The sequence below is a fragment of the Lampetra fluviatilis genome, chromosome 1 (genome assembly GCF_964198595.1).
Source record: "Lampetra fluviatilis chromosome 1, kcLamFluv1.1, whole genome shotgun sequence".
Classification (NCBI taxonomy): Eukaryota; Metazoa; Chordata; class Hyperoartia; order Petromyzontiformes; family Petromyzontidae; genus Lampetra; species Lampetra fluviatilis.
The window spans coordinates 30,798,231-30,811,993 of NC_136275.1; the positions used below are offsets into that span (position 1 = coordinate 30,798,231).

Consider the following 13,763-nt stretch of genomic DNA (forward strand, 5'->3'; position numbering starts at 1 on the left):
TGATGTCATGAAAAAATGTTGTCCTGCCAACGGTGCATGGAATAAAAAAAACTGCCGGTTTAAAATACATTGTTGAAAATTTTAAGTTTGTTTTGGTTTGCCAGCTTTCTCACAAGACACGAAAAGCTGAGTGTTTAACAGATGCTCTGGAGTGTGTGAAGTTTTTCCAACTAATTTGGTTCATAAGTCTATAACAAAAGTCCCTCGTTTTTGACAACAAACTCAATCAACTAATATTGTTGTCCAACAGGAACATTTAATATACATGTCAATGCCCATTCAAAATAAAAACAATCCAGATTATGGTATGCATGAAACAATAACATCATGCACTCTTACTACTAAATGTTATTTTTTAAGTCTTTTTGCATAGATCTGCAAATGTGCTTTCAAAACTGGCCAAAGGTACAATCAATTTCATCAGCACTATTTTATTAAAGTTTATATACATATTATAATTATCAAATTAACTACGTATTATAAAACACACTATTACTCGTCATCCCCTTATGAAATGGTTAAGCAAAATTGCGTTACACTTTACATGAAAAATACACCACCATTGTCCACTTCACAAGCACACATGCACATTAAAATATCTTTGGTTTCAAATGAAACCTGTTAAACCACTTGAAACAATTCCACAATGAAAATGAAACAGACTATCAAGTCAAAAGTCAATAAAACACGGACCATGAACTCCTGAGTGTGTCTCGCACTGACACGTGCCCAACATGTGCAAGTCAATTGTAATGATCTAAAAATATTATATTTCTGGTGCCACGCAATACACAATTCACCAGATCACTCCAAACAGGGATGCCGTGCCAAACCAAATTGGAGTCGCCCACATTGGGGCGTAGGACAGAGTTGAACATTTGCTCCGATTGCACCGTTTTCTTGTTCATTAAGAAGCTGTATTGCTCACAGGTTGCTGTAGTAGTGTTTGGCTTGTGGTTCTAATCACATCAAGGTTATTAGCTGCTCATCACGAATGCCCAAGCCAAGCTGGTCGACCAAATGTACATTTCTTGTCCTACTTCCAGTTGCATACCGTCCGCCAAAACAGAAACCAAATCAGAAAAGCGGTAAGCTCCACAGGTTTTCCATCCAAGAAATCCACATAGCCTTCCTGAAGAACAGGTCTGGCCACAGGCCAGCACTCGCTGGGGCAACTAATCATTTCCTCTGGTTCACTATTGTTTTCGAAATTACCTGCACTAATCCGTTGTAATGACAAGAGCTTCCCTGCCCACTTGAAATGGTGCCACAGAACTCCAGGACTATACTGTACTCAGCATGATGTATGCACCATGGGATGCACCAACTCGAGGTCGGAAAGAGAGATTTGTTTAACTATTTACTTTTCCTCGATCCTTCTCCTCCATGTCAAATGCTGAAACCAGTTCCCCCAACAAGCAGGCCCGCCACATCTTACACATTTCACCCAGACATAATGCTACTTTGCAAAAAAATACATTTGTATGCGAGGCCAACAGCAAGATGCACAGACCCAACTTTTTTTACATAAATTGATTGCGTACTAAAATGTGTGTACCACTAACTTTAAGACGCCATGTCTGTGGAGGCTGCCATTTTCAGATTCCAGCGCTGTAGCTATTTATTAGTGTACAACAACCTAAACACACACTTTATACCTACATAAATTGAGTGTTTTAAACCATTGTGCATTGCTGGACAATTGCATAACGGTGGACAAATCTATGCTTCGTATAAACATGTCAAGCACATGGAACACTGCGGTTGGCACATGCCACTATTAAAATACATCATGACAGCAAGTATCACACGTACACATTTTTTGTATCAATAATTAACACACAAAACAGCCAAACAAATGAAAGCTATCAAATTGGCTAACATTTGATGCACGTGTAATGGTTCTGTTGCTTGCACAGCACTCCAAAGTTCCCCATGCTCTGCTTGCTGTAACTAATTGTGTTGCACACGATATGTTAGCTGTGTAAGCTTATGTTCTAAAATATTTTAAAAACCTGTAAACATATTCTTAGAGTGGTGCATCTTCGAGCTCAAAAATGACCGCTTCAGGACATGACTGAAGCCATAGAAGATCACTGAGAGCTAGAAATTCGTGAGAATTCGTAAAAAAACCTACTACAAATAAATACTCATAGTAGACCTTGTTTGTGAATATCACCTTGACCATGTATTAAAAAACCCAACTTGAGGAAGATCTTTATACGCCATAAAAAGGATGAAAAACATTACGAGAGATATATGTACACGAGTGTACATGTCAATATATTTACACTGTACAAGTTTGCAGTCAATTCAACACCACAATAAATCATGACTAACCCCATCCAAATCGGTTTTGCTCAGCTTCAACAAAAGCAGTGCACAAGGTTACACACTTGTACATATACACACCTGCACAAAGATGACCAAACACTGATAGCAAAAAGTGCATAGGATGACCTACAATCCTTTAAAAGTGTTACTTTTTTTGACAATCTCCCATAAACAACATTTCAAACATGACGAAGAGTCCTCTCTGAACGAAACACAATAACATTAAGACTGGGCCAACAAAATGGTTCTCAGACCAAGGACGGGGGTTTGCTTTGACGACTAAGATATTTTACAGCTGTTCCTCGTGCAGCTCTCGGGAGGGGACAGCACTGGCCGTGTGGCCTTGATGGAGGGAGACTTCTTCAGACTGCTCCTCTTCCCGGCGTTGCTCGTGTGTGGGAAGTACGAGTGGCCGTGCATGGTGAAGGCATTCATTCCGTTGGCCATCGAGAAGGACTTGAGGTGGCTCTTCACCGTCACGGGGAGAGGCAGCTTGTCAATGAGGTGGACTGGCGTACACGAGACGATGGACCGGCAGCACAGGTCCTGCAGGCTCAGCACTGAGGAATAATACACGTTAGTGTTACCAGGGACCCTGTCATTTCAAGGAAAGGTTAAGCACTACGTTTATCGTTAAATTTGTAAAAACAAAACCACCACTTTCACCGTCTTACAACAACATATTTAGTCGCCGAATGGTTTGGGCAATGGTTCTACTTCAAAGTAGGGAGAGGGTGAAAAGATTGGCTGACAGTTGGAAATTGCACTCAACGAAACGTCCCTCTTACTAAAGTTTAACATTTTCCAGCATTTGTACAGCACACGTAAAAGCACAATCTCAAAATAGAAAGTCGTTTAATGTTTCTGCTGTCTTTCCACAATTAAGACAAACACATTTTCATTAATATTAGCATGCTGCATATTCTACTGTTATGTACAAGCTTTTTGTCAATACACGACTGAACGATGGCCTCTCCACAAGATGTAGACGCAAAGTACATTGGCTTCTGCTGCAGTGCCCTCTTCAGGCCACCACGTGGCATAGCCCTGGCGCGTGTGGTGGTCGACCCGTCATTCTATTTGTGTAAATGGAATTAGGAGACGTTTCCCCGAGTGAATATTATATTGTCGAAGCACAAAACCCGGTTGTTTAATGACAGTCTGCTTCGCCTATCTCACTCAGCAATCAGCCTGGCTCATGTCTGGAGTATGTTACTTAAGTCACTTCAATTAATTAATGTCCGATTTAACTCCTTTAGTACTATTTAAATAATGTGGTATAAAAGGGTCTAAATTAAAACATTGGAAATTTAGATTGAAATAACCATTTCCCAGCAATTTTTGGGAATTTTTATATCGTTAGGAATCTGGATCAGATAAACGATATTTACATGTATTTTTAATCCAATTTCACAATGAAAAATATATGTAATGGTGTTACTATATAAAGATTTCAGTATGAATATAAATATTAAATAATTAAAGTTTAAATTATAAGACTTGCAAACTAAGTTGCACCAAAAAAGACGTAGGACTATCTGTCCACTGCTGGATGATGCCTTTGGATCTTGGGAGTTATCTGACCTTGTTTCACCAAAATGGTCAGTGAGGTTGATGAAGTGTGTTCGTCGGACCCGTTCAGACATCACTCACCACTGGTGTTAGCCATAGACTGGAATCAAGCTCAAGTTGCTGGGTTCATAAAGCACTGTGCTAACCACTGCTCCACCCGAAATTTCATGTAACATGATGAAGTCGAAACATATGATCCCATTAAACCAAAAACACATTTCACGTATAAACTATACATCATACCTGTGTACTGGTTGTATGGACACATTGAATCTCCATATAGCGGTGAGGTATTTCACACACTTTTTGAGTTATGGCCAATAAATCCCTTTAATCCACAGTGCAGCCTTGACCTGGGAAATGTAACAATATTGCCCCATAAAGGAGGCAAGCATCTGCCAACTCCAACATATTTCACAATCTCCATCGCTCCCAGCATCACATGTCAGAGGACTGTGGCACCACGACCGAGCACATTAATCACGTTCGCCACCAAGGCATTCATAGTGCTGCCGACACTCTCGCTGTCACAACGCTCTGGCGATGCTGCGCAGACGATACTTACCTCGGTTGGGCCTCCAGAGGCGCTCCATGCCGTGCCGCATGAGGGCGATGCGCGAGAGCTGCGTTAGCGACTCGGTGATGTTGAAGTTGCACAGCGGGCTGACCTCGAAGTAGGTCATGCTGTGGCGCTCCGCATAGGCCTGCGCCTGCTCCGTGCTGACCTGCCGCTTGAACGCTAGGTGCAGGCGATTGCCCACCAGGATTCGGGGCACACCTGGCGCATGCTGCAGGCGTGCGCGAGGTCACAAACGGATAGTTACGCCAATTTAACATAACATAGAAAACACCCAAACGTCATCACTAGCCAGATATATCAGACGTGAGAGAGCAACATCGCTGGATTCGATCATATTTGTATAGAGCATAATTTGACTAAGTATGTGATTGTCATTTTGGTTGGGTTGCCACTGCCCTCTTAACTGCATCTTGTATGTGTAATATATGCGTGCACTTTTAATTATTAGCTGCTTCTCACTTGTCTCGGGTCACACGTGTAGGCAAGTAAACTGGTTAAATTGAGAATAAAGGACCAACGTTCTCACCTCATCAATTTCTTTGATCCATCTCTCGATTCCATCAAAAGACCAACGACTGGTGATGTCATAGACCAACACTATGCCCTATTGGAAGCAACAGAGTCCAAAGGTAAAAAAACACAACTGTAGTTACTAATGAAAAAAAAGGCCTCTTGGGACATGTTAAGAGGCTTATATTTTGTGTCTTTCATCAGGGCGCTACAGCAGTGGTGCGTCCTGTATGATTTATATCATTGCCGTTTTTAAAGGCACATACTAATGAAAATAACCATTACTTAGACAATCATAAAGGCAGTCACAAACATTGAAGTAGTGCAATGGTGTAAAAAAAATGTATTCATGGGTCCGCTATTTGGAAACCACGGGTTGCTGCCATTTGCAAGTGATTTCACAATTGAATGCGGAGAAATTGAGGTGATGCAAAGTGCATGATATATTCTCAAATACCTGTGCGCCACGGGAGTATGAGCGAAAGATTGTACAGAACCTTCCCTGTCCTGACGTGTCCCTGCATGAACACAATACAGAACCATGTGTAAATTGTTGGTGCACCTCCCAGGAAAAAACAATGGATATTCAACGATGTCTTAAAACAAAAAAATAGGTACGTAAATAAACCCTCATTGATCAAGACATTTATGAGTTAGCAACGTATAAGCAAAAAAATACTCGTATTTACGGCTGAATGAGAAGTTAAAATTGGGATTTGTATGAGGTTAGCTTCTAAAAACTGATGTCTATTTTTTAAGTGACAATGGATCTCACTGGGGCATGAAAAGCTCAACATTCGCTACTGCACAGCAGCTATTACCGTTTCACCAGATTGTGTTACAAATGTTTACTGTTCTATACAATTACGGTACTTGTGTTCCAAGTTACCAGAGCTGGAGTTTAATACGTCGTCCATCCAGAAGGATTGTTGTTGTTTTACAGGTTACGCCTACAGATAAAAAAACAATTAAAAGCATTAAAATTATAACAACAGTATATCAAAACAAGTCATGATATTCACGAGAGTGAAACTGCATCAACGATGTTAAACAGATCATCACAAACACAAATTTCGACCTCACTAAAGCAGCATAATCATAATTCATGAGTAACTTGTCAGAATCTATTAAAAGCTATGAACACCATTCAAGCACGTTTTGTATATTAAACAAAATAACATTAAAGAGACGGTATAGATTTAGAGAAGTAACGTATTGTCAATGGAAGTCATATGCTATGTTGTTAAACAAATGGAACATCTGCACATTCATTTTACTCATTTAGTACAGTATCTTAAACTATAATTTATTGCAACTGTGCAATAATTACGCCATATTATACATGTGGCGACAGTGGTAATATGTCTATGGAAAAATGTGGTAGAATTAACTTAAAGAACCAGGCAGATCAGCCACATGGTCTGCAGAACAGGAATCGTTGCCTTTGCCTTTACTACTAAACAAGACTTCAGGGCAGGACATGTGAATGAGATGACAAGTGAGGAGCAAAAATAGTTACTTTGAATGGCATCTAAGAAAGGTCGAACACATGTGGGATCAACCCAGGTGGATACAGATGGAGCATTGGGGGGTGAGGCAAAAGTATGTGGGAAGGACAGAATATGGCACTGAAGGGCCACCAATATGGTAAAGGCTTTGATCCCACAATGGACTGGGAATAGCTGATGAAAACAATACTGCCAACGTGTCTGATACCAAAGCTGATGGTGGCCATTAAGCATGTCGCATTGAAATCCCCAAGCAACTCGATGGACTGTCATGATTCTGAAATCATGATTTGAGTCCAGAATCATTTTTTTGGTCTCATTTGATTGTTTTTCATTTATTTGTCCAGTTTGTAGAAATGCTTTTGTTTTATTCACCGAAATGTAGCATGATCATAATTTTTTTTTATCATTTACATGTATATTAAATGTCTCTTAAAAATAGCATTCTATTCATGTATCTGAGCATAACAGTCTAAACCTATTAACCAATGCATTGTTAGTGGCCATCTTTGCTGTATCTGCCGGTGATATCACGGATGTTGATGGTGTAAAGTCAGTGTTACTAATTATGATGAATTATATTACCGATTATTAATTACTGTGATACTTATGCAATTGATAGAGGCTGCTGATAATGATGAGCATTATAATCAACAACCGCCCAACATCTACAATGCTAATTTAAATTTCTTCATTGTGTATGTTCAACAGTAATTTCCAGGTTTTAAAACTCAGATTTAATATTTTTTGACTTAAGCAAATTCTAACACGTTATGATAACAAGGTTTTCCTCTTTCTGGCAATAAAACAGGTATTAAGATGTTAAAACACCAAACTGAAACCTTTGCAAGGAATTATGTCTGCATTTACCACATATACTTGTGGTGAACATGCAAACAAAAAAACATGCTCTGACAGTATGTGCATTGTCTTTGAAATCGATTGGTCCACACCAGAGACAGCTTTCTTTAGAGCTTAGTCTCAAACAGTGTGAGACTAGAGGATGCCAAAAGGCGAACAGCACAAAGACAATGCACCATCAGGCCATTGAGAGCTCGGGGTGAGCAACTACATCATGAGACCTCCTTTGCCAGTATTAAATTATGATCATAGGGTTTTCCCATTTCTGGCAATAAAACAGGCGTTAAGATGTTAAAACACCAAACTGAAACCTTTGCAAGGAATCATGCCTGCATTTACCACATATACTTGTGGTGAATAAAATTCTAAAACGCTTTGCAAAACTCATCAGATATTAAAGTGTGCAGGCTGGAAAAAATTTCAGTAACACACACACAAAAGTGTGATTTCTTGACAGCAAAACGTACGATTTTGACCATAATATTGGATTGCCCAACATGATTTGCATGTCATGAAACATCACCACACATCCTTACTCTTTGGGTCTTTCGGTAAAGTCACGTAGGGAGAAAAATAATAGATCGAGACGTTTCGATCGCAACACAAAAACTGCTGAAGTAGGCTTTTTCTTGCTGTGGTTGTCCCACCTGATGACGATTGCTTGTGCTGCGATCGAAACGTCGTTATCTATTATGTTTCTACCTATGTGACTTTACCGAAAGAACCAAAGAGTATGGATTCCTGCAGTCACGAAAGCTTCAAATCAAGATTACAGACACCCTTGTATTAGACTACTAACTCAAATTAGTTTTATTGTAGATGGCAATAGGACAGTCATATAACTGTATGCTATTTTCATATTTGCTAGGAATCATCAGTACAATACAGCCATTATTAAGTACCGCAACTTCAGCTTTAGACCTGTGTACTTACACCCTGGAACAATCACCAAACAGATGAACAAAGCCATTCAAGAGTTTCCTTTGTCTCAAGGAGTTGTACTTGCATAGGGCTTAAGGGCCCTTCTGGGTTTGTCAAAACACACAACGCCAGCCATGCATTACTTGGCAAGTAAACATACTGGCTGGCTGTATCCACGGACAAAATGGTACCCGTCGTGCAACTGTGGAATTTCCACCACTAATCCAAATGGACATGAAAAAAATGTACATCTATTCTCTTTGGGTATTTCGGTAAAGTCACGTAGATATAAAAATAATAAACTAATAAAAAATCACGTTTCGATCGCAACAGGTGAAAAAATACAGCAGGCGGACTGCGTTATTATAATACAGTATGTGACTAAAGCAAGTGTAAGAACATAGGGAGCAGAGGGGGGTGGGGGGGGGTTCAACTGCCCCCTAAACTTGAGGAAAGTGGAAGAATGCATTTACTATTCTTGCCAACAGCCTCGTGGGCAGCCCTGGCTACAGAGCATGGCCCCCCAGTGGCTACTTTCTTAACTTCAAATAGAGCTTCCAGCTGCCTCGTAAACAACCACCATTACAACGACCATAAATACCACCACAATTATTTCGAGCAAACCACCAGTAGCAAAGCATTACCAGAATGTACAGCAGCACCATTACCCTCAGAACTACCACTTTCAACACCACAAGCGGAACTATCGGCACCACCAACATCACCAACGTTTGCTAACTTCAAGACATTCCTACCACCCCCCCCTGGAAAAATAAAAATAAGACAAAGGCCGAATAAAAAAAACCCGGACAGGTGGTAACCCTACTGACGAGTAGCCACATCCATCAGGAATCTCACTCGTATCCAGAAAAAAACAAACCTCTGACAAACTGACTGGAACAATGCAGACCTCCGGAATAAACACCTAAATTCGAGATCCAAACATCGCACACCTCCTGCCTTTGACCTTCTTCGAAGACACTGGTGTACCATCAACTGCATCGTACAATGAACAAGACGATGATGCGCGCATCTCATATTAAAGACAAGCCACAGGGCGTGATTGTGGTCATCCAATCCCACTCTGGACAGTTTCGTAAACCACACTGTGGTCTTCACTCCATCATTATAGGCGTTGTAAATCGTACACAAAGCCACTCTTGAAGCCCTCCCGTCGTGGCACGCAGCCCTCAACATTGCCACTTGCTCATGAACACACAAACTCCGTGTATCCTCCGTTAATTCGTGTATCCGTTAATTTGCTTAATCCGGGGGTCAGCAAAACGCGGTTCTTCAAAATATCCGGGGTGGGAGGGGGAGTAATGACATTCAAACGGACTTATTCGGCAAATACTTCAAATTATCCGTGCGTATTCGTGGTCGAGTCCTCGTATGAACGAGAGAATGCCCGGGTTGGGATCACGGATATTTGTAACCGAGGTACTCCAACAAGGGGAGTACCTCGACTGGTATTGACATTGTCAAGAACGGCCCTAGCGAGAGACACCGAGAACGCGATGCGCCAGGTGCCAGCCCCAAACCCGAACTCCGCAGACCCCTGAAAAGGAAGAAGGGACCAAGGGGAAGAGAGGGATAGGGGGGGGGGAATTGAATGCAATCGTCTCACCGACTCCGGAGCAGAAGCCCGGAGGTTCTCCCTCCCCGTCCTCGCTCAGCGTGGCCAGAATCTCCCCTTTGCCCACGTCGCTGTCACCCACCAGGAGGAACTTGAGCAGGTAGTCGTACGATTTGACGGGACTCCCACGGCTCATTGTACCCTCGCCGTCCACCTCATCTTTGTCGAAAATCGTTCACACGGTCGCGTACACACACGGCCTCGACAGCCACCACCGCCGCTGCTGCTGCTACTCAAAAATACCAAAACTGCGGATCGTTCAAATGGCCGCGACTTGTGCGAGGCCCCGCGCGAGACACCGACCCTCGCCTAGATCCACGGCCGGGGTTGGCGCTCTCGGCTCCCGCAGGGCGGGCACCTCCTCGACGCGGGGGCCGTGGCTGGTTGGATGGGCCCGTGAATGGACGGAAGAAAACTGCAGACAATAAACACGCACGGCTCTGTTTTAAAGTGCAACATCTACAGTGTACGGGGGGGGGGGGTAAAAGATAATATGGTCGCACGTTTAAGGGTTAAGTTCGTTAAAAAACACGACAGAATTGCGATGTTTGGCGAGTGTCGCATGCGATCGCTAACAAAAGGCTCTGGAATGGGCAAGCGCATCGGCTACCCCGCATGATGCTGCTGCTGCTGCTAACTGCGTATGCAGCGATAATAAAACGCCACCCGGTTGTTTAATTCAGTCAACGATATTTAATGATACATCATTTATTATCGTCGTCGTTGTGTTGTTAACGATGACGAACCTCGATGTTCAACAGCGCACGCTCATCCGCCCGTGCGTCCAAGGGGCCGTGTTGCTGGCGGCTTCATCTCCTGGGCGAACAGCGGCAGCCGGATTGGTCGTCTCTCAACACAGGCGCTGTGCGATTGGCTGCCTCGTTCTTCACGCGTGTCAACAGCCATTATCCATCACTCCCATTATCCATGACTCCCATTATCCATCACTCCCATTATCCGCCACTCCCATTACCCGCCACTCCCATTATCCACCAACCGCATTATCCGCCACTCCCATTATCCGCCACTCCCAATATTCGCCACTCCCATTATATGTGACTGCCATTATCCGTGACTCATGTTATCCTTCCACTCCCATTATCCGCTACAGGCATTAACCGCTACTCCCATTTTCCACCACTCGCATTATCCGTGACTGCCATTATTTGCAACTCCCATTATCTGCCACTCCCATTATCCACCACTCCCATTATCCGCAACTGGCATTATTCGCCACTCCTATTATCCGGACTCACACCCCCACCGCCACAACTCTGTTCATACTATTATCTTCAACTTTTATCGGCATCAGATTTAATTAATTTACGTATGATAGGATCCGTGAATCAAGTTTAAGTTTATTTATCAATGATAATGGATGATCATAGTTTTTGTCCTGTCTTATTGTTCGTAATTAACAGCTGCACTTCAATAAAATCCAACTAAAAAGTGAATATCAATTCTCTATGTCTTGATGAGGGCGGGCATTGGGGGAGATCAAATGGGAGGAGCAGACTGAAGTGTAACAAAGCCCGTTTCTCAATCCAATCCACTGCTGGATGGTCGCCTCCACGAAAAGTAAGAAGCACAGTACATTTAATTATGATGCACTGCCCTCTGCCGGCCACCACGTAGCACAGCCCTGCATCCGCATAGAGACCCAAGCGGTGGTGGTCACCCATTCAAGCAAAAAGAGATTCAAACCTGCTTAGCTTCCAGATTCTTACAAGATTGGCCACATTATGGATGACATTGTGGATGAGTTGAACGATGGCTGAATGAGATGGCGAAACCTTTTGATTAGTGCCAGATACTGCCACATTTGCAGCTGTGGTTTGAAACTATGACCCTTACCCATGGTATCGATAAATTTTGATTTAAAGCTTTCATGACTGCAGGGATTCATATTCTTGGTTCTTTCGGTAAAGTCACGTAGAAGGGAAATAATAAAATAATATCCGCCACTCCTATTATCCAATATTATATTGTTTAATATTTATATTATTTCCCTTCTACGTGACTTTACCGAAAGAACCAAGAACATGGTATCGATAGTTCAATTATAAAGGGCAGTGTATTTGAGGGACTGTCTTGTCTTGGTGGAGTCTTGGGTTATTGTTGTTTTGGATGATTGTGTTTCACGACGTTCTCAATCTATTAAACCTAGAGGTCACGTGGAGTTTTGTTGAAAAATGTGGTTTCTAACAATTGCTCAAAGAACTTGCCAGCAAATGCATTTGGATGTACAATTTTTGAACTCAAATGGCTCAATACCTCTTGGACATATACTTCTATTTAGAAAAAAACCTGTCCATACCCAATTCATTCCTTATCCGGTAAGCCAGGCTTACCTTACACAAGCAAAGAAATGGGTAAATATTGGTCTGGACAAGTTTTGTTTTCTCCCTGAGCGGACACGCCTGTGATAATATTGATCCACGGAGGCCCGCATGTAAACCAAACCATATGACCTGTTGTAATGGCATGAGCCTGTGCAGCAAATGTTTTAATTTCCCAATGGATATACTTATGAGCAACCGAATGTATTATTGATGTACCTGTGTACCCATGTCATGTGTGAATGGTTGCCTGCTGCTGCTAACACAATATTCTGGTTTACTCCGGTGTGCACAATCACGTTCGTGACCCAGTATTTAAATGTATGGATTAAAGGTGACTATAATATTAAGTGTTTGAGTCATCACAGTACTCATTAACTTAAATTGTTTGAATGGCAGTAAACCTAGTTTTGGAGTGGAAAACAACCCGATACAGGGTATAGCTCAATCTCATAGCCAATCCCTTGCTGGATAAGAGACTCCATACGCAGTGCAGGTTGAACCAAGGGAGACTTGAAAGTAAACTGAAATGCAATGCCGTGTATTGCTAATTATATACATTTGTATACTGCGGTATTTAAAATTGGCAATAGCCTTTCATGGGCAGGTAAAAGACAATAAACAGAGGGAAACATTTAAAAATATGAATCGCTATGAATGTGCCACTGAACTTTTTTTTATAATTGAGCCAAGGGAGACGTGAAAGGATATTTAAATATATGCATCTTATGTACGTAATGACACAAATGCATCATGCCGAGTTATTTCCTGATGCATGCGCTCTCGTTAACTGCCCTCTGAAAACATGGGCTGGGACTTGTTTGGTGATGGGCCGTGGGCCTCAATTGGGGTTCGTTGGTTGTCGTTGTTGCTGGCGATCGTCCCCGATTGCTTCTTGCGGGGCTGTGGCTCCGTGTTGCTCTCTCAACCTCTCTCCTGTGTGGGTTTGTCTTGTACGTATGCATGTTGAACTTATTCCGCACCGTATGTAGCCAACTGTGTTAATTGTAGATGTGGAGGAAGGACAACAAACTAAACACGAAAAGCAGTTCTAAAGAAATTCGTTTTCAATCTATATGTTTTAAAAGTGCATAGCTCCAGTGGATACCTAATATCGGAAGGAAGAGCGTTCCAGACGGCCGCAGAAGCGCACCTTAAAGTGCATGATGCGGTGACCGCTGCGAGGATGACTGGAGTTTGCGTGATGGTTGATGCTCCCTGACGAGATCAGCAAGGTATTGTGGTGGGATTGTGGCAAGCACTCTCTGTGTGTAATACGCCCCATTCCCCTGTACCCTAAGTAGTTATTTTCTATTTCATAACGCATCTTGAGATGTGATTGCATTTAGAGGCAACATAAATGTCAATCGTTGTTTTTCTGTGCAAAACAATTTCTACATATTCCCAACAGTTAAAGTAAGAGACAAATGTCCTGAAAGGGCTCTTAAAACAGGCGCTGCTCTTCCTGTGATGGAATCTGAAAATTTTCGAAAAGCGAATGT

At 42.2% G+C, this 13,763-nt stretch overlaps 1 protein-coding gene across 1 annotated transcript; it reads right to left on the minus strand.

The window, feature by feature from the left end:
• Window positions 1-236: 236 nt before the first annotated feature.
• On the minus strand, window positions 237-10,883 carry LOC144934550 (ras-related protein Rab-40B-like). Its single transcript, XM_078860466.1, has 7 exons — window positions 10,669-10,883; window positions 9,914-10,337; window positions 5,886-5,946; window positions 5,454-5,514; window positions 5,013-5,090; window positions 4,472-4,694; window positions 237-2,894 (listed from the first exon to the last, which is right to left on the minus strand). Exons 2-7 carry the CDS (start codon window positions 10,056-10,058, stop codon window positions 2,614-2,616), a joined length of 849 nt encoding a protein of 282 aa, XP_078716592.1. The 5' UTR covers window positions 10,059-10,337; window positions 10,669-10,883; the 3' UTR covers window positions 237-2,613.
• Window positions 10,884-13,763: the final 2,880 nt, after the last annotated feature.

Coding starts and splice junctions, on each gene's coding strand:
- LOC144934550 (XM_078860466.1), bottom strand. CDS start 10,058: ATGAGCCGTGGGAGTCCCGTCAAATCGTACGACTACCTGCTCAAGTTC. Junction 5,947..9,913: donor GGGCTTCTGCTCCGGAGTCG/GTGAGACGATTG, acceptor TTTTATCTGTAG/GCGTAACCTGTAAAACAACA. Junction 5,515..5,885: donor CGTATTAAACTCCAGCTCTG/GTAACTTGGAAC, acceptor GTGTTCATGCAG/GGACACGTCAGGACAGGGAA.